General features: G+C 52.5%; 6 protein-coding genes across 6 annotated transcripts; 4 read left to right on the forward strand and 2 right to left on the reverse strand.

The window, feature by feature from the left end:
- The first annotated feature begins 665 nt into the window (after positions 1-665).
- Positions 666-3564, forward strand: B0H65DRAFT_244634 (uncharacterized protein). Its single transcript, XM_062822370.1, has 2 exons — positions 666-1572; positions 1634-3564. Exons 1-2 carry the CDS (start codon positions 1040-1042, stop codon positions 3450-3452), a joined length of 2352 nt encoding a protein of 783 aa, XP_062681059.1. The 5' UTR covers positions 666-1039; the 3' UTR covers positions 3453-3564.
- A 1492-nt stretch (positions 3565-5056) lies between these two features.
- Positions 5057-7292, forward strand: B0H65DRAFT_444002 (uncharacterized protein; the record flags this gene model as incomplete). The annotated part of the gene is made up of 5 exons (XM_062825661.1): positions 5057-5173; positions 5483-5541; positions 5646-5705; positions 6687-6702; positions 7014-7292. 5 exons carry the CDS (start codon positions 5057-5059, stop codon positions 7290-7292), a joined length of 531 nt encoding a protein of 176 aa, XP_062681060.1.
- Positions 7293-7368: 76 nt separating this feature from the next.
- Positions 7369-7895, forward strand: B0H65DRAFT_577269 (uncharacterized protein; the record flags this gene model as incomplete). Its single annotated transcript, XM_062830687.1, has 2 exons — positions 7369-7495; positions 7564-7895. The coding sequence occupies 2 exons, from the start codon at positions 7369-7371 to the stop codon at positions 7893-7895; spliced, it is 459 nt and encodes a 152-aa protein (XP_062681061.1).
- Positions 7896-10820: 2925 nt separating this feature from the next.
- On the reverse strand, positions 10821-12854 carry B0H65DRAFT_244764 (uncharacterized protein). The gene is made up of 4 exons (XM_062822371.1): positions 12531-12854; positions 11746-12462; positions 11567-11635; positions 10821-11493 (listed from the first exon to the last, which is right to left on the reverse strand). The coding sequence occupies exons 1-4, from the start codon at positions 12594-12596 to the stop codon at positions 10915-10917; spliced, it is 1431 nt and encodes a 476-aa protein (XP_062681062.1). The 5' UTR covers positions 12597-12854; the 3' UTR covers positions 10821-10914.
- Positions 12855-14478: 1624 nt separating this feature from the next.
- On the reverse strand, positions 14479-16469 carry B0H65DRAFT_244853 (uncharacterized protein). The gene is made up of 6 exons (XM_062822372.1): positions 16208-16469; positions 15901-16057; positions 15565-15848; positions 15124-15509; positions 15002-15069; positions 14479-14936 (listed from the first exon to the last, which is right to left on the reverse strand). The coding sequence occupies exons 1-6, from the start codon at positions 16346-16348 to the stop codon at positions 14563-14565; spliced, it is 1410 nt and encodes a 469-aa protein (XP_062681063.1). The 5' UTR covers positions 16349-16469; the 3' UTR covers positions 14479-14562.
- A 2679-nt stretch (positions 16470-19148) lies between these two features.
- Positions 19149-19679, forward strand: B0H65DRAFT_244931 (uncharacterized protein). The gene has a single exon (XM_062822375.1). It carries the CDS (start codon positions 19258-19260, stop codon positions 19582-19584), a length of 327 nt encoding a protein of 108 aa, XP_062681064.1. The 5' UTR covers positions 19149-19257; the 3' UTR covers positions 19585-19679.
- The last annotated feature ends 627 nt before the right edge of the window (positions 19680-20306 follow it).

Raw genomic sequence — 20306 nt, forward strand, 5'->3', positions numbered from 1 at the left:
GAGGGCTTTTGTGGCATTCTGCTGGTGCTTCTGCTGCTCGGGACCTGCTTTTGCCTTTTCTTCCACCTTTGGCGTACATACATATGCGCCCGGACTCATACTTGAGGTTGGAAGGGACAAGTCACTCACTGCCCTTGTGTCAGAAGACTCGACAAGAGAAACAAATTCAGATTCCCCACTTGGGCCCCGGACGACATACGACATATCGACGACTCGATTCTCAGCAACATATCCACCCTTTTTCCCGCCCCGCCCTTCGATAAACACACAATCCCGGCAAACCCATTCCATATCCACCGTGCCGCCCACCAACCAGCAGTCTCCGCCGGCCAACAAGATCCTGTCAGACCCAAGGTATCACCCATTCCATTCCATCCTCTTGAACGCAGGCACCACCACCAGTCCACCACCACCACCATCACCACCACTACCACTGCCACTGCCACTTTGACACTACTTACTAGGCGACGACAAGTCTGACTGCCCGCGCTTGACTTTTTCCACTCAGCTTTTTGAGATCACATCACGACGACGACGACGACGACTCGGACCATAACACCTCAACGACCACCACCACCACCACCACACCAACAACTGCGACATCGAGACAACTTGACCAAAAAACGGCCTTGGCCCAGGGGAATTTGACCGCATACACTACAGTCAACAGTGACCCTCTTTCAAAGATCGGCATTGCGCCCCTTTCTGTGCCTCCGACCTCTTCCATTTCCATCCTAGCCCCAGTCACTTCTTCTTCTTCTTCATTTCCAGTTGCGCTGAGTGCGAACCCCTCCCCGCACTTGACCCCTGCCGCGCGTGCCTACATAGCACTTTCCTGACCTCAGCCTCATCACTTCTTGTGCTGTTGTTAGGCTTCGAGTCGCTTCCTGCTTCTGTCATCTCTTTGTTTTCAACAAAACTGTCTCGGGTCCCCCCTCCCTCCCCAATCGCCTCTCGTCCCGAGTGCGCTTTTTCTTCCATCCCGTCTCGTCTTCGGGCAAGCAACACATCGCCGCCGCCGCCGCCACCATCCGTTATCATGGCTGCAACATTTCGTCCCGTCAACACGCCTCTGTTGTCGCCCTCGGCCGACTCGCCAATGGTGGACTCGACGACAATAACGTCACCAACCACTCCCAGACCCAGCACCGCCCCGAGTCAGTCGTCGTCATCCCGACCTTTGGACGACAACACCAACAACAACAACCCTGCGACGACAACGCCCAACCGCACACCCAACTTTGGTGCCGGCGCACTGGCTTCGCAACAGCCGCTTCCCACATCGCCCTTTCCCGACTCTGTTCAGCTCCCCGACATCACGGACCGCAGCAACAGCATGCCTAGGCGAGAAAATTCGCAGCACTCACGCAAGTCCAAGGACTCGGACGACATGGATATGGATGACTCGGAAGGCGAGGGAGCGGGCGAAGACGGCCACGCATCGGACGATGAGGAGATCAACGCGGATGGCACAAAGTCGAAAAAGAAAAAGTCGCAGAGGTTTTATTGCACAGACTATCCGCCATGTAACCTCAGTTTCACGAGAAGTGAACACCTGGCACGACACATAAGGTACGCTACACATCTTGACGGCACACAAATAACGAGTCGCTAACGCTGTTATCACTTCCAGGAAACACACTGGTGAAAGGCCGTTTCAGTGCCACTGCGGTCGCCGCTTCTCCCGCCTCGACAACCTCAGGCAGCATGCCCAAACCGTGCACGTCAACGAAGAGATTCCAGGTGACTCGCTCGCCGCGACCGGGACAAGGTTTCAGAGGCAGATCAGGACAGACAGAGTGCGCCAAGCGGGTGGCAGGGCAAGGGCGGCAACCGCGGGTAGCGTTATGCCCGTCGTGCGTGGTCATTCCAAGTCCATGTCCACGTCAAGCATTCCCAACATCAGCCAGCTAGGTGCTCCGTATGGTGCCAGCGATGCCCGTCGCCGGCCTCCGCCATTGGTCATGGCTGACCCTCGCTCGAGGCTATCGATGGAATACCATGGTCCCGATGGCGCCTATCATAGGGGTGCTTCACCGAGCGACTTTGGCACTCCCACCTCTGCCACCTTCTCGACCGGACAGAACAGCCCCCGATGGGTGCCCGGTATGGTATCACCAAACTCTTCACACTCGCGCTCGCACAGTATGTATGTCGCCGGGGCTAGGACACCTGGCCGTCGTCTGAGCGTGCCTTCGGGCGGCAATCCGTTTCAGTCACCGCACGGCGCCAATGTTCGGGGTCCCCTCTTTGGCCCTCCCGGTATCAACACGTCCAACAACGGTGCTTTCTCGCCAAGTCAGAGCACCCTGCTAGCATCGCCCACAGTGTCGAACGCGAGCGGCTGGTCGAGGCGGGATTCTCTCTCGAGCTTGGCCGACGATGCCTGGCGTCGGCGCACCTGGCATCCGGAGAGTCGTGAATTCAATAACGGCATCAGCCGGCTGCGCGAAGTCATCACGCCTTCGCAGTTCCCCCATGCTCCTCCCCCGATTGCTAACCCAGCCAACCAATCGCCACAGCCCTTCCGTTTGCCTGGCATAGAGTCCTTTGACCTTGACGAGCCCCATCGGCCGCTGTCGCCTCCCCGCCGTTTGCCGTCACCGATGATGGTCGATGCTCCCCGGTCTGCTCAGCACCAGCCCCCTCATCCGAACGAGATGGGCTTCAACCGCCCCCGCGAACTGTCGGCCCAATGGGATACGAACCTCCACCGCGGCCTGACAGGGCTCAATATTAACACGCAGACCCCGCCTCGCGATGGGGCTTCAGCATGGGCAAACGAGGTCAATCATTCTGTCATGTCGCAGGCAGATCGGGTCCGGGCTCCTCAGGGACAACAGCAGACTGTGCGGTTCGACACGGAAGTGCATACCGTTCTTGCCCCTCTGTCTCACCAGCATCAACATCAACAGCCAAGTGGACCACCACCACCACCCTACGGAAGGGGTCACCACCATACCATGTCCGCTCCGGTGATTCCTTCCCAAAGAGATCCCAAGAGACACGGTTGGTATCACGGACCGAACGGGCCGGCCGGAGAGACGATCCACGAGGGACGGGCGCACGTGGACAGGATCATGCATCCAAATGTGGCCGCGTTTCAGGGGTTTCCTGCTAGGGAGCGGGAACAACCACCGCAGCAGCAGCAAGCGCCACAGTCAACTGGACTGCAACAACATCATCACCAGGGTTATCAGCAGCAGCAGCAGCATCAGCACCAAGGGCCACCGGTAGGACATCAGCAACAGCAAGGAGGAGTGCCACCAACGATGGAGAGGATTCTGGAGAGGCCGCATCCAAACGCGCACGGGCACCCCGTGCATGCTCATCCGCATCAACATCAGCACGGTCCTCCAACTGGCGGGGATACGGCATCGCTTAGGAGGCTGGAGGCGTTGGTGGCTGTGGCTGTGGGTTCGAGTGAGGGGACTACGGCTGCTGCTTATTAGGGTGGGCAGGGGCAGTCACGGGCGCATGATTATACAGTTGCACGCATCGCACCCATAAGACTTCCAGGAAGTCAAGTACGGAAGGAAGAAGAGGAAAATACTCAGCAAGGAAGTACGGAAGGAAGAAGAGAAGAAGAATCGGCTTTAGAGGTGTTGTCGCCATCGCTTTTAGCCAGGTGTTCTTCTGCTGCTGAACAGGCTGAAACAGGGGGGGGGGGCAGAGTCAGCAGGGTGAGCAGGTAGAAGGAAACTGCGAGGAAGATAAAGAGTGACAAGGAGGGTTTTGCACAATATAAGGGCAGAGGAAGCAGTGGTGAGAACCCTTGCTGGCTGACAAGCTAGGTCGACGAGAGAGATGAGGGCGAAGAAGGAAGGGGTTGATGAAAAACCTTGATGACTCTTTCTTTGGTATGACGTTGGATGGATCATGGACATGACGAAACTCGCAACATGGAGCGCGCACACACGGAATATCTGCTCTTTTTTTCTTTGCTTCTGTCATTTCCGGTTCGGCCTTCTGGTTTTTGGTTTTGGTTTTGGTTACATGATGGCGTTTTAGGATGGTAGGGCAGGCAAGGGAAGGTCAAGGCAGGACAAGGGCAAGGCAAGGAAGGGTTAAGCACGGGAAGAGAGTAGCATTTTTCTGGGTATAAGTTCTTTTGTGTGTGGGGGGGGGGCGGCATTTTGATGACTTTATGTTTTGACGTTTTCCTTGACTACTACGGACCACTTGAGCATTCGTTTGCAATATGATACCAATTTCGAAAACTCTCGTTTTGACACATCAGCGGTACTGGACATATGTTTGGATACACACCTTTGGGGAGAGACACACACACACGTTTGGGTCGAAAACCCCTCAGTTATGCGTCTGGATGGGCAACCCCGTTGCTGTCATTGCTGCCGTTCCTGTTGTTGTCCTGGTGGCCAATAATACCCCCTACATTCGTTCACCCTCGGTCCGTCATCAGTTCTGCTCCTTCTGAATATCCGTGACAGGGCTATGAGTTTGGCAAGGCTAGGAGTGTGGCAAGGCTCCCAATTTGCAGGTCACCAATTGGTCCCAAGTTGCGCCTGGACACAAGATAATACTCTATCCCCTGTACAAAGTCGAGGCTCGAGAGCAGAGATGCTAGCGCAATCTACATGATTCTAAGGACATCTAACTCAACTCCTGGCGGTATTTCGATGATTCTATTTGCATTCCGAGCATCCCATTTTGTAGCAATCAAGTGAGACGGCGAAGTGTCTTGTGATAAGTGTTAGGGCATGATCTCACCAAGATAATGGATCACAGGCACAAGGGAAAAGGTTCTTGCATGCGTGCGTCAGGAACCAGGTGACAGGTACACACTGCAGACGGAAAGCTTGGAAACTTGATGACACGTTCTCGCAGAGGAGGATCCTCCGGTTTTTCGTGTGGCCATGGGGGTCGCTGAATTGAAGTGAAGTGAAGAGCAGGTTAGGGCGGACACCAGGCATGCCACAGCAATTTCAAGTGATGTTCACTCCTTGCAGGTAGCCTGAAGTACTTGCCAATTCCGCCTTCAGGAGGTACGAATCCTGACCACGTTGATGACTGTCAGGACAGTGGACTTAATGCCATGCTCGTTGCTCGCTGTTGCAGGTTTACGTACTCGCTTGGCGAGTTGGAGCTGCCAGCCCGGAGCGAGAGCGAGGACGACAAGAATCATGATGTAGGGGCATATGTAGGTACCAAGGTAAGCCGGTAAGGAGAGGTAGGTATGCAGGCTTCAGACCTGATACTGCAGGTACCTACCTGAACCTGAACCTGAATCCCTTTGCTTCCCTTCTCCTGCTTTTTTGCCCATTGAATTCCAAGATGAGAAGCGCCGAATACCTAGCCCAAAGCCTTCCAAGGCACTCAACGAGGAGCATTGCTCCATAGCAAGGTACATATCCCGTCAAATGGTAGGTAGGGCCTCACGGGGCCACGGGGCAATTATCTGGAATTTGTAAATCGTCAAAAGATAGAGGTATGTTTGGAAATGTCGTAAGCCCATACGTAGGGTATCGGTGACCATCCATTGTTTCAACAGGTAGTCTTAAAAACTGCCCGTACCATAAGGTACGTATCGTCAGGAGGGATTGGCGAAGTAGGTACAAAGTAAGGCTTTTTGAGTAATCGTATACCTATTGTTTACCTACGCACTTTGTCGTACGTGTTGATAGACCTCTTAATTTCTGCGAGAAGGGCCAGGCTTCGAACCTGGGGCAGAGAGTGACGCTTAGGTAAACTGGCGCGGAGACTGGTGATAATGGCGAGGCTCAATGGGAAGGAGGATCTTGATGCGTGGCCAGCCATGTGCCATGGTTGGATAGATTGGTGCAGGTAATCGAGCGCGCGTCCATGGTTCGGAATGCCTCCGTTTGGGTCAGGTCTGGCGAGACACTGGCCTTCTTAGGTAGCCGGACGCTTCTGTGCTGTCTCGGTTTAAATTCGACATGATGAGCGGTGGACAAGTGCTGGTGAGCGAGCTGCTGGGGAACGAGCCGAGCTGTTGGGGAACGTGCCGAGCTGTTGGGGAGTGAGCTGCTGGTGAGCGAGCTGCTGGGAACACACCAGGTGAAGTGGGAAGTGGAATGCCAGAGACATGAGGTCAGAAAACGGGCTCTCTCCCGTCGGTGTCCTCCTTGCTCGCCGGACCCCCCTCCATTGCCGATGGGCAATCTACCTTCTCGTCCTCGAGAAGAAGGATGGGCGTCCAGCCGTCAGTCTGGTGGTAACACTGCTGCTCCCCCAGGAGCCAGGTTGGCCACGAGATTCCTCGTATTTAATGACCGGCCGCCTCCCCAGGCCTTGGGAGCTTTCTCTTTTCCCCATCTCCATCCCATTCTTCATCAGTCCTTGTTGGAACCTCATACTCTCTCCTCTATCTTTTGTCCATCGACAATATTGGTACCATGTCGCAGTAGAACCGCGAGCAACGGCTGCGAAGACTCTCCCTTTGTCGTGTCGGACTCTTCTTCCTCGGATGACAGCTTTGACGCGGCCGGCAATGAAAGACCATGTCTTCCTCGTCGCAATGTTCGCAATAGTAACGCTTGGTTGTTCTGTTGTTTTCGTTCCATCTCCTATGCCATGCTGTTCTTTCCGCACGCATTGCCTCCTTTCTCTCTGTTGCTTCCTCATCATTGAGATGATGCTTCCTCTTAAGTCCTGCAATGGCCCAGTGTAGAGGGTTCGATCTATTGATTCCGATATGCTGGTAGTTGCCCTTGGGCCAAGGTCAAAGGTCCTGGCCATTTGCATCATGGAATCCCCAAACTGCGTCGGTCATCATTGACCAAAAGATGCAATGCATCGCAGCCTCTATGGCTATAAGTAAAGCGCGGGTTGCGGCGATTTGTTGTGATGGGATCGGGAGTCTTGCTAATCGCCCGGTATGGATCAAGGTGTAGCCCGTCCGCGACGGATGGCATTAACAGTCCTCCTGCTATCTCAGCAGCAACAACTGGCGGTCGCCACTACGGAGGAAGGGGGGAGCTAACCAACAAAGTAGACCGCGGTGGGTTTGGGTCCAACGTTTGGGGATATAGTTGGCGGGCAATTGTGGCCACATTCCCCAATTGTCGTCCACTTCTGCTTCTGGGTCTGCTTCTGGATCTGCTTCTGGGTTTGCTCCCGGTCCCGCCTCCTCCTTTGCCCCTGGCTCGGCTCCTGTCTTTGCCTCCGCTCCGGCTCCTGTTTCTGCCTCCGCTCCGGTTGGTGTTTCTGCTTCCGCTCCGGTTGCCGTTTCTGCCTCTGCTCCGGCTGTTGTTTCGTTTGGCCCGGCTCTTGTTTCCCCTCATGGCCCAGCTATTGTTTTAAACCGCTAATGTCGGATTCGTTTTCTATCGAACCTCTATAAATTAAAAACGATACCCAACAACAACAAGAACCACCACGGCCACCATGCCCGTCATCCCAACCAGCACTATCGCCGCCGCCGTGAGCACCATCACCGTCGTCGCCGCCACGCCGGCCGCCACCAATGGGCTAAAACCCCCGGAGAAGATCGCCGAATTGGCCAGCGGCGGATGTACAACCTATACACGCACCTCTACGAACCCATTCAACACATTCAACATACTGTTGACGATTGGTTAGCATCTCAGTTAATCACCGCCGATTCTGTTGCCCAGCTGTATAACTACTTTCAACTTGGCCAGTCGGCGCCGCAGCAACCTCTCACGCCGGAAATTCCCGGCTCCCCCTCCCAAGATTCTCCCATCTCGAATTTTGCAATCGGCGCCGGACTCCATAACTACCGGATGTCCCTCAGCCGATCGAGTTCGGCTCCTTTAAGGCCAAGCGCATACCCTCGGGGTTGTTTAAGACCTTCTGACCAGGACTCATGGGAACATAATCCCCCATATACGATCGACGAAGCCCACTGGGTGTTTGTCAATGTAGCATGGACGATGCCTCGGTCTTTGTAGGCATAAAGGCTGGTAGTTGCGCACGGTGACGTTGTCGAATGGGGGAAGGGGGAAGTTGAAGAACTTTTGCCCGCCCGAGTTGGCGAAGCCTGTGGCGTAGAGCCACTTGACTAGGAGGGCGAAAAGTTCGGGCTCGATTGTGGGGAGGTGGATTTCTTCGATGGGCTCGGGCTGGGGGTTCAAAAGATGCCTGATACCTTAGGAGGACGCTGATGTAATTGCTCCTCCTCTCTGGCTGGATCATGCTGGGTAAGAGCGGGGGGCTTTTTATTTTCCTTCGAGACGGGAAGGAACTAATAGGTAGTCTAGAGGTAGGCACACGTTGTGAGTGATGCTGGTCCACGATCAAGACAGAACGGCTGGTTTGGCTTTCTACAATGCTTGATGGTCTTAGAATCTTTTGAACAAGGAAGGCAGCGAGACACTCTAGTTGAAAGAGACCAAAGAGAGACCTCACATTCATCGAATGTTTTTCAGGACGATGAAAACTTCAGACGAATATATCCGCATCGACAACCTTTCTTCCCTACTCGTCCTTTCATCTGATGTCCTACTTCAAGTTGGGCGCAGTTAACAGCTATACAGCAACAAACGTAAAAGATGCGGAAGAACATATCTGTAATTCCAGCAATGCCAAACGCCAGGCGGGGAACCTCCAACGATAATCCTGTGTTGCACCCCTTCAGACGTGTTCGTTTTGTGAATGCCGGCGGTAGCGTTTCGATGTTGTCTGACTCGGAATCTAATTCCCCTCGCTGTTTGTACTCGATCCTACATAGATAGCCTGTTTCGAGTTTGGTTTCTCCAGTACCAATACATAAACACCGCAATCATCTCTCGAAAATTGATCGGGTAGAGACTTCAGCTGTCCAATTGTAGGAGGGTTGATACCCTTGAGGATGTCTGCGACCGTAGGAGCAAAATCGACACTATTTGTTGTAAAAAGGAATGTAAATTCACATTTTTCCATTTGTCTTGGTGCACCACTGTCGTGGCAATCACATGCAGGACAAACATTTATCCTGCATATGTGATTTGTCGGCGGAGGGGAGGAGGCGATGCTTACTTAGCCTCCAGACCGACAAACTGGGTCCCGATCATCCCCAGACGAAGGCCTTAGCGGAGGCATGCGAGGGACTCAAAGAGGACTATGAGTTGAACGAGGATCTCAAGCTGAATTTGGAGAAAGCCGAAGTGGTGGTGGGCGGGTTGGCCGTCCCGGAGCCGGGCCTCAGGCGCCGTTGTTCTAGTTCTGAAGGGTTGGGTGCTGGTCCATTCCCGGTCTCGAGGTTCTTGCCGGCTCAATGGTTATTGACATCTTGGCGCCATTCTCATCGGCCCTCCTTCTTTCCTTTTACAGATTGTTGTTCATCTGCTCGATAATGGCGTCCTTTGACTGTATTGGCCTGCTGGTCGATGGCTTTAGCCTTCTCATAGGTCGTCTTTGTATTCTCGATTGACTTTGAGTTCTGTTGTTGTAACGTCTCCAATTGCTCCGCGTGTTTATGTTGCATTTGGCCGATTTCCTTTTCGGCGTTGGCCACGCGCGCATTTGTTGTTGTTGTTGTTGTTTGGTAACTTTCTGCTGCTCTGTCAGTGTGTCAGTGGTGTGTTGGTGAGTGGATGTGGCAGGAGGCCAGAAGAAAGACTTCGGCTTTGCTGCCCATCAAGGCCGGCAGCATAGGGCCACGGGCAGATCTCAGGGAGCCCCAACTGGTTGGGAGATTGGAGGCGGGGGGCGTTGCATGTCGGGCAGGCGGCGGTGGTGGTGAGGTTGGGTGGAGGCGCCATTGTTGTTGGTGGTGTTGTTGTTGTTGTTGTTGTTGTTGTTGTTGTTGTTGTGGTTGTAGTTGTTCCTGTGCCTGTGGCCAGTGTGTATGTGCAGTGTGGTTGAAGATCAGAAAAAAGACGAGGAAAACGATTCTCCTCAGCCTCATCAGCCCTCTTGCTCTCCTCCTTTTACCTTTTATGTAGTAGATAGTCTAAACCGGCTAAAATGAGGCTGAATGCTTGGTATCCCATCGTCGTCCAGTCGGATTTTTTCATCCCCGCGGTGGGGGGGTGGCGGCGAGGGGTATGCCCAGAGAGGATTGAAGACCAGTGACGAAGAGAGGGAGATGCGCCATCGTTGTTTTTGTTGTTGGTGGTGTTGTTGGTTTTGGTTACCGAGCTAAGAGATCCGGGCCGTTCCTTTTTCCTACCCCAGCGGAGAGTCCCGTCCCTAAACCCGGCCCCTCTCCCCGTATTATACCGGGGTAGTGATAAGGTTTACCCAAAGGAATGGAATATTCTATCAGAAAGCTGGACATTCTTGAGCGAAGCGATCAGCATACCAGAAAACAATGTACATTGGAATACCAAACGCTACATCCCTAACCGAATAGAATAGGACCGCCTCTCTAGAACTATAATAATCGACCCAACTTTCAATAAACTATTTTCGAACGGAAAGCCTCCTCCCACAATCGCTCTATTTAAGCAACTCCCAGTCTATACTACTTCCGATACACTCAAATGGGCAATGTATCTTCTCGTCTTAGAAAACCCGGGTTAACGCCCGGCCATATATATCGGAAGCGGTACGAATAAAGTTCATCGTGTTGAAGCGCGCCTTGCAGACTACAAGAAATTATGTGGACACTCAATAATACTGTGCTGCTACAACACCTCGACGACAGGACTGATGCCAGAAAAGCCAAGTAGGCGGCAGGGAGGTTCCAGGGAGGGAAGGTGCACGAGCTTGGAAGTACGTCTGGTAGAGAGATCTGCGAGTGTCTTGAAGCATGTTGGGGGACAACAATATCCATTTCCTGCGCAATGACCTCTCTCATGGTCGATCCGAGGTCTTCGATGTTTCCAGCTCAGCCGCCGGGATAAATTCGAAAAAGAAATTCCATCTCTTGCATTTTTCAGCATCATTCATTGTCCGTTTCTTCCCACCACTTGGGGTTCCCTCGACCAATAGACAAAAAACGCACCCAGCCCCTCCCACCTCGTTACCCTCCCTCATCATTCACCCTCACCTCCTATAATGCTGCGTAAAATCATATCTAACCCCCATCATCCCCAACAGCACCTCCTTCGCCCCCTCCTCATCCCCCTTGACCTTCCTCAAAACCCCCAAAAACTCGTCCCCCTCCACCTCAACCTGCCCACTCACCCTCCTAAAGTTCTCCTGACTCAGCGGGTTAATAATCGTCTTCCACTTCTCCATCCTCTTCTCACTATACAGTTCCAAAATCTCTTCTTCGTCGGCCTTCCCATCCCAGATCCCCACTAGACAATCGTACAGTCCGCCGACGTCGACAAACCCGCCCGTAATACCCAAACCGCCCCAAGGGTTGCAGAGGTGCGCGGCGTCTGCTACCAGCAGCACACGGCCGACGCGGAAGGAGGGCGCGCAGCGCTGGTGCATCCGGTAGGGGGAGAGGGTGAGGAGTTGGTATTGGTCCGGGGTGGGCGAGCCGGGGAGCATGGATTGGAATTTGAAGGGTTGGCGGGAGAGGTATTGGGCGCGGGTGAGGTTGGGGACTTCGGCGTAGGTGACGCGGTAGAGGGCGGGGTGGGAGGGTGTGGAGGGGGCTATGCGGGCTGCCATCTGTGTTTTTGGGGTGTGGTGGTTAGTGACGATAGGGGAGGAGGTAGGTATGGAGGGGAGGAGGAAGACGTACGAAAAAGTTCTCGGGATCAATGATGAAGTTGGCGTCGGACCAGCCGAACTTGTCGAAGTCGTAGTAGGTCTGTTCAGTCAGTCATCACTTGCTCCTTCTTCACTTGCATCGCCACTCTCATGCGCTTCCTGTTCTTTCTCTATCAAGCATTCCCACCGGGTACCGGTTTCAAGACTCACATTGGTAGCAATAATCGTCCTATCCCACGTAAACCCCGGAAACTCATCCCCAAACAACCCTTTCCTAACCGCACTATTCGCTCCATCCGCTCCCACCACAATACATCCCTCCCCACCGACCTTCTTCCGTTCTTTCACTTCTCCATCCTCACCAGTAGTAACCTCAACCTCAACCCAAGCACCCTTTTTTCCCCCTTCCTTCCCATCCTCCCCTTTGCTATCCTCACCCGTATGCCCAACCCCCACAACCTTATGCCTCCACAAAACCTCCACCCCCCGCTCCACACACTCCTCAAGCATCAACTTCAACAAATCCTGCAACACAAGACAATGCGTCCTCATATCCTGCTTTTTCTCCTTTGCCCCTTCCTCTCCCTCTGTCCCTGTCCCCAACCCCCAACCCCCCACCGGAACCCCCTCCAGCCCTTCTAGGATTACATCCCTCAACCCCCGCGCATCAAACCCCCCCACCTCCTCAAAACTCCCCGGCTTCCGCCAAGTCATCGTCGACAACACCAACCCACGCTCCCTAATCTTCTCGACGATGCCGGCGCGGATGAATTCGGGGATGCATGGCGTGCCGTAGTGGGCGGCGCGCGGTTGGGAGTCGAGTTCATGGGAGGCTTCGAGGATGGTCACGGGGATGGGGTTCGGTCGGTGTTTGGAGAGGAGGAGGGCGAGGAGGAGGCCGGAGGGGCCGGCGCCTGTTATTAGGACCTGTGATTGTCATTGGGGTATGGTTAGTCGAGGAAGGGGAGGAGGTGGGTTTGGGGTGGTCGACTTACCCTCTTGAAGGGATGGGGTTGTTGTTGTTGTTGTTGTTGTTGTTGTTGTTGTTGTTGGTCAGTCATGATGTTTTCTTTTGGTCTTTGTTGACTCCGAGAAAGACAGTGTGGATTTGTCTCAGGGCAATTCTCAAGAGACAGGAAGTTTAGTTGTATCGCCCAGTTGGATTTGGGAATGCAATCGTTGTTATATCATCCTCCTCCGATGTTCCCAAGCGATCTTCCCCGCACCGGCCCCGCACCGGCGTCCGGAAGCTACGAGGTCGGAGGGTAGCATCACATCTCTGACTACTTACAGCGCTTGCTATTTTGTTAATGCGGGGAAGTCTTGTCTGCTCAAGTCTATAGGTCAATGGTCTTCGGTGGTTTCTTCTGTCTACCGAGTTTTGCTTGCTCAGATAGTTCGGATAGTCGAGTCTTGGGTCGCATGGTGAACATGGTTGCAGTAGCTCGGCGTGCCGAAGCTTGGGGTTCGGGTTCCGGTGCGGGGAGAGGAGAGGGGTCGGTAATGGTTGTTTGTTTGGAGAGGAGCACAACTGCGCAAGATCTCGCAATGGGAACTCTCAGTTCTTAGCGGCATTGAATGAAAGATTTTCGAAGAAAAGAAAAGGTGTGTGCCGATAATAACGAACGAGCAGGTACCTTGGCGGAGGCCGAGGCAGGGAAGGTGCAGAATACACGTACAGTGCCTCTCCAAAAAAAACGCCCAACGATTTTTTTACCCGCAAAAAGGGCCAAAACTCAACTCTGTCACTCCTCGGTTTTCCACCTCAACCACCTTTCAAAAACGGATGCACTCAAGATAGAAAGAGGTAAATGATTATAGTTATTGAAAACGAGGTTGGCATTAAATTCTTCCTTTTGGTGGTGGGATGACATTTGTTAAAAGGTGAGTAAGAAAAAGAAATTTGGCTATAGTGGACTTATAGCGCATTACAGTGGGTGAAAATCGAGATGCTTTTCAAAAAGTGAATTTGGTACTTGAGATCTCGCGCCCCCTTTGACGGAATTCCTTCGGATAACGTTGACTAGTATCCCCTTTCAAAGATCTCTCTACTTGAATTTTGGTAGAATATTTGCATTAAGATAGCGTAGTTGGTTAACGGTTTCTCGAGTTGAGTTTAGGCCTTTTTTGGTGGGAAAAAAATAATTGGGCGTTTTTTTTGGTGACCCACTGTACCCGATCCACTTTTTACCGGACTTCAGAGGCCGCGGTGAGCCGAGTCCATTCCGTGACACGGTGACGGTTCTGATGACTTCATTCGGTCTATGGCAGGGGCCACAAAGCTCAAGACGAATCCACTTCGGCTGGCAGCCACTTAATTCCTGACAGGACAAAGAAGAAGGGGGTATTTCCTCGCTGCCCTGGTAACTGTAGGTCGGGAAGGAACTACTTGCCTATTTGGGTCTTAGTCGCCTTAGACCGTGACAGGAAGGTAGCCAAAGAAGATTGCAGTGTCATTTCCATGCACTTCCACATGCAAATGATCTCTGTCCTCAGCCCCCACCCATCCTGATTTAACCCTCGGCTTCGAAACGATCCTCCAGCTGAATACAATGAAGCGGGACATTCTGAAACTTTCGATTTTGATTTTGAATTTTAGTAGAGACAGTGAGTCTAGTAAGTAACCCCTCTGGGAGCCAACAACACACTCTTAATGATTTAATTTCAGTGTTACGTTTATTATGGGCTGATGGATGGGTATTATGAGATGGTTTTGGTGGGCTACCAAGGGACTTGAAAAGGGGATTTGAGCGACGGGATGGATGGGACTATTAAAAAATGGAGGATGGGAGATTGGGAGGGAGATACATGCATGGATACCCGCTGGGACTGGGAGGTGGACAGCACACACATAACACATACGTTACTTGAACTGACTAGGTACCGTCAGATCACAGATCAAAATGATAGAGTATACGGACAGGTATTATTGGTATCCTCGAGGACAGAAAGAAAAAAAAAAGAAAAAGAAAACTCCCAAGCAAAACCCCGCTTAAAACAGCACTTTTTTCGTAGACAAGGTAACTTTCATACTTTGGACCCCATCTTCTTGAAATCCTCATCCGAGTCAGTAACCAACTCGGTAACACTCTCGGAACTCGCACCGTGCCGCTGCGAAGGGTGGTCATCATCATGCGTAAACTTGGTCCCTATCGACGACCCGTCGTGGCCGTGGTCCGTCGTTGTGGGCTCGTTGAACATGGGCTTGCTCTTGCGGGCAAGACTCCTGTTGATGGCGGTGCTGGCGCTGGCCGACACGGGCTCGAGCTCGTACTTGTTTGTTGACCCGAGGAGGCTGGGGAGCAGCTTGCGGAACAGCAGTCGCATGCTGGGAAGACAGGGGCAGATGACGCCGACGTCGATTTCGACGCCAGACCAGATGCAAAGATCGGCAATGTCCTCTGTTATATGATGTGTTAGTGGTTCATCCGTGCCTGCTTAATGTGGGTGTAGTTGTGGAACGTACTGGTTGGGTTCTCGGCCCTCGTGAATGTGGGAATGGTCTTGAGTCTGATCAAGCTGATGATCATGACACTACCACAAAGTTAGTAACCTGCAAAAAACATGACAGACGGTTCTGTAACTTACGAAGCACCAACGCTGAACATCAAAGAGCCCATGATCTTCTTCTTCCAGTGGAGGTTGAGAGCAAAGAGCTGAGGGAACGGCAAGACAAGCAACCAAACGTCAAAGATGATACCAGTAGCGGCAGCTGACCAGACAATTGCCGGGACGTTATTACAGTGGCCTTTAGTCTCTCCCGACCATTGCAACCAAAACTCCTTGATGGGGTGGCATTGAAAGATGACGGCGCACAAGAAGCTGAAGTTGTAGACGACGTTGAAGACCATGGTCCAGGTAAGAATGCGGCTGAGCTTGTTGTCCTTGGGGAATACGCGGAGGTAGAAGAGAATAATGGACGCCCGGACAAAGAAGCGGGAAACGGTGTACAGCAACATGTTGGCGTAGAATAACTGTGACCCTGTTAGTGGTCCGAAGCAGTACAAAGAGCCAAAAGATTAGACCTACCCTCAAAATCGTGGTGATATCGTCAAACTTGACAAACCAAATATCAATACCGTAGCCATGGTTGACCGATTCGAAATTGAGAGTGCTGAAACAAATGCAACCGATGAAGGCGAACAGGTTGCACAAATCATCCCACCAAAAATAAGCCCTGGTCAACACACGGGCCAGCACGCGCAGAACGACTGCGAACAGGGCAAGGCCGAGGAACACAGCAAGGACGGGAATGATGGTGTTGTTCTTCCTGATGGGCTCGTGGCAGAGGTATGAGGTGATGTTCTTGGCGGCTTCGGGGAGGGTTAGCTTCACTTTAAGAAGGGAATCATAGGAGGTGCTCACTAAGAGATTCCTTCACAGTGCAAGCCCCATGGATACACGCGGCCGAAACGTCGTTGATTTGCTGGCTGTGGCACACACAGTCGGCCAGGTTGGGAACGGGGTGAGTAAGAGTGCCGCATGTTCCCACGGAGTTGACGGTGTCGACGAGGCATGTGAGCTATATGGAAAAGACACTGTTCAGCTTGTTATTCTCGGTATGCATGTCGACGTAGACTCGGTGAATTTTGGTTTCGACGGTATAGAGTCGCAGTCGGTGACTAGGTATGCTGGTGCTTGGTGCTCATGGCGTTGGCGTCGGTGTTCTTACAGCGCATTCTGGCAAGCCCTCCAAGGCCTCCATGATACTGATTGGTGGCGTCTCGATGATTTTTTCGGCAGTGGCGACATTGGTGAAGAACAAGAATAGGCACAGGCCAAGAATGGCAACTGTGGTTCGGAGGGATCCCATGGTTAGGTTACTGAGGCATGCTCTAACCCTTTGATGTTTTGTTGTTTCGGTCACACAGTCGTCGACGACGTCGGGGTGAGGGTATTCGGAAACCCGGACACGGGCCGGATTCTTGATGTTCGAGCCGAGTATGGACGGCGTTTGGCGTATGGATCAGATAACGTGGAAAAAGAGAGAGAGGAGCCGAGTAAGAAAGAGAGACTGTGGAACCTCGAAGGGACAGCGGGACCACAGGATTAAAGATGCTGTCGACCCTGCCCCAGAGAGGGGAGTTTACCGATTCGAGGCCCAGTGTCCCAGGGGGTTTGAAGGCCTTGTCTTTGACCTTGTCGAGGAGTCTCAGAACGGAAGGGCATCGCGAGTGTATGGGGAGCCATGTCTGCGGTATCATGGAGATGGGCCATGGTGGAAGGTGGTGTTGAATGTGGGACATTGGTGGAGTCCGTTTCCTTCGTGCATTGCAAGTGTTATGCGGATCAGCGTAGGCCCATTGAGGCCCTGTTTTTCAGTGACTAGAACCCTTTTGGCCACCGTGCCGTAGCAACGAAAGACACCTACGGCCTTGAATCAGAAACAGTCCCCCTTGAGGCTCAATGCAGGACCTGGCGGATAGGGCAGGACTCACTCAAAGAAGGCTGGGATCTCGAAAGAAGAAAGGGTTCGGCGACCTCTCTTGCTCGGTTACCGGGAGTCAAAGCGCAAAGGGTCTGGTCGACTGTCGACTGTTGACTGTTGACAGGAAAACAGTTCATCTCGAGTTTCGATGATGTCTGTAATCGCCAGGGGGATCATCCGCTTAACTTGATCCACCACAAAAAAGGCGACCAAACATTTTTGTCTGAGAGAAGGGAAGATGGCAGATGCTGACTCGCATCGTGACCCGCATGGTTGTGGATGCGTTAATAAGGTGGACTTTGATCGATGTGGGATGGCTCAGGATGGATGGGGATGGATGTCGAAACGAATTGTGGGATGAGACAGAAATTCAGCATCTCCGAGTTTGATCCCATCAGGGCAGGGCAGCTGTGAAGCGATCCAGCTGCCAACAGACAGTTAACAGGACTGCCAAGGACCGACAGGGGCTGCCAGACTGGTCCCGTCAGCCCCGGCCGTGCGCTTTTCCTCTCTTTGATGCGGCCCACCTTGCCCCACATGCGACTAGTCAAACGATTGGCGAACTGAGATTGACGACAGTTCTGCGGTCTTTTCTTGAAGATGATGATCAGATGTCATCGAACTTCGGGACGAGCCTCGGTGGAGATTATTTGTTTTTCGTAACAACAACGACAACAAAAAAGAGGGGAAATCAGAAGCAGGAACAGAACAGTAATGTAAGGTACAATTGAGAAATCATTGGTTTGCCTGAACTGTGTATGTGCCGATGCGTGTGCACACATAGGGCAACACAAGCGAACGGCAAGTCCATGGTTTCAACCAAAGCGTCGGATGCAACACTGAGAGGTCTCACAAGAGGTCTCAGACCCCTTTTTCTTGGGAGTCTTGGAGTTCGTACCGGCAGTTTGGTTTCTCGGTCATTTTGCATCAATTCCCGTCTTGGTCTGTGCCAATGATCATCACCGTTCCCGGTCATCAACACCAAATCACAACCGAGGACTTTTACACGCTCTCTTCCCAACAAGGACGCTAAACCATTCGACGCCAAGCATCCGCAACTAGGGTGAGCCACGTTTCTCTCCACGATGGAGTCAACTTTAGTCCCTTGAGTCCTCCACCAACCACGGCATGGCATCCCAACTCGTGGCTTGGGGGTTGTGGGCCCTGAGCCCTAATAAACTAAGCCCTGATTACCTGTATCATACCAAGCCCTATCGATACGAGTACGACACTGCGACGCTATACCACGGCACAGAGCAATTACACCTACCTGCATTGGTAGTCGTAATTGCAGATGATCTCGAGCTATCTTGTAGCAATTTCATATCATCAGACAGTTAGGACTGTCTCCGTGTTAAGTATGTGGTATCTTGATAATGTCGGCGTTATGCAGGTGACTACCGAGGGCACCCCTTCTTTGCTTTTGGCCCCCTCGAGTCGACCCCCGGTCAACTCCGTCCGACCGTTGCCATCCGTTGCAGCCACCCACTCTCCCACACCTCCCACGCAACACACCCTCGACGGGATGGCTTCGTCCCTCGTGTGATGTTCATTTCCATGCACAGAAGAGGCAAGATTTTCGTATGCAACCAGGTCCTCGGGAAAGTTCTGGCCTGTCTTGGGTATCGTTTGGTCGCCGACTCGCCGTTCAAAACTGTCCCAAAAGCAACGTTATTATTTAGAAGGTAACCGGGGCGAACCCTCGTGCTTCCGCGTGCACTTCAGATACCCTTCATAGGCTTCATCGGCAAATGATCAATATGGCAGTTGCCCGAATGAAACCTTTACGCCCGGTTAAATTGTACCTTGTACGTAGGAACGGTTCATCTGGCAAGACTGGCAGCGTCTGGGACTACCGCTAACACTCGTTCGTAAGAGATTTACCGGGAGCGCTAGCTAGGAAAATGAGGGCTTCCCATTGGAGATATTCCTCATATGCACTAAAGCCGCCTTGCATATGCAGCTTCTCTCAAGTACTTGCGGTATTTGCTGATGGTCAAACATGGGCCGTGTATCTATCGCACTAACACTTGCAGACCGAGTGGTCAAGCTGTTTTTGTTAGCACCTTTATCGATCGCGATCTTCTTCCTAGCTTCCCTCATGGCAGGCAGGCACCGCCAGGCACCTGCCAGACTAAATGACACCAAAACAGCGGAGGTGGAGTTCCCATCACTAACCTCCACAGTCCACCAAGCTTAAAAAAGAAACACAACCTAAGCCGGCCATAACCGAGGTTTTACCTTGGCAACTTTTGGCCGACGGGAATTCCAGTTTGCATGAAAGTATTCTTCAGATGGGAATATCTTCCCTCGCTGCCCTCAGCCAGCTCTCTGCTCTCACATCCGCCTGCCCACTGCTTATACAAACTGTCAGCGTCGCCATCGCTGCTCTGGGCAGGTGCTCCCGCTCATCTCTCCCCGTTTCAGACATTCCATTTCGCCATTTACCCGAGTCATGCACGTCGCACTCGCCTACGGATAGCGAGTCTCCTCAGTGGTTGAACGGCTGCCATAACAGGAACGGAAACCTTGCGGGCCGACGACCAATGGACACAGTGAAAAGAGTTTCGGAGATGGCTTCTGATTCTTTTCTCTCTCCATGTTCTGTCCTAAAAGTTTAGTACCTAGCCCGTCTTCAGCCTCTCTAGCTGCTACTAGTCCGCTGTTAGAGCTGTTCATCAACATGAAACCCGTTCTCTCATTCCGTTGCCGAATCCATCTTTTCCACCTCTTTCGCGGCTTTCACTGTGTCGGAAAGCCCTAGGACGTGCCGACAACAACAAGCGACGACGAGCCCGAGCCTACGACGACTATCGATAACTTGATACTGGGGTAACATGGGCATAAACTTTGCTCAGAATGTCCAGGCGCAAACTAATTTCAAATGTCCGACCACCATATCCGTTCAGTGGCAGGGCAGGGCAGGAAAGGTCACTGCGTGGGTACATATTCTCGGTTGTTGCTCGGTTCACGGCTGAAAACATGGTACCGAGTCCTCCTGTCCTCGTCACCGTGATCCGTGATGCAAATACCGAACCGAAACGTTTGCGGCTCAGAAAAAAGGAAAACGAGTTGCAGTTATCCATCAACAACCAGACTTTCATGATCTTTACTGATTTTACCGGAGTTCCGGAGTTTTTGAACAACTACACGTGGCCAAGAAATTGCCGTTGTTCGATTCCGTGAGTCTCGTCAGGTACCTTACACCAAGCGAAGAATCGGCAAAAAAACCCCACGCGACCTGATAAAAGTCCAGGCGCGACAAGCTTCCTGTTCGTCGATCTTCCGCCGCTTGAATGCTAGTTTTGCTCGGTAGTGCCAGGCACGCACTCGCGCTCAGTGG

The sequence above is a fragment of the Neurospora tetraspora genome (genome assembly GCF_033439725.1).
Source record: "Neurospora tetraspora strain CBS 560.94 chromosome Unknown B0H65scaffold_5, whole genome shotgun sequence".
NCBI lineage: Eukaryota > Fungi > Ascomycota > Sordariomycetes > Sordariales > Sordariaceae > Neurospora > Neurospora tetraspora.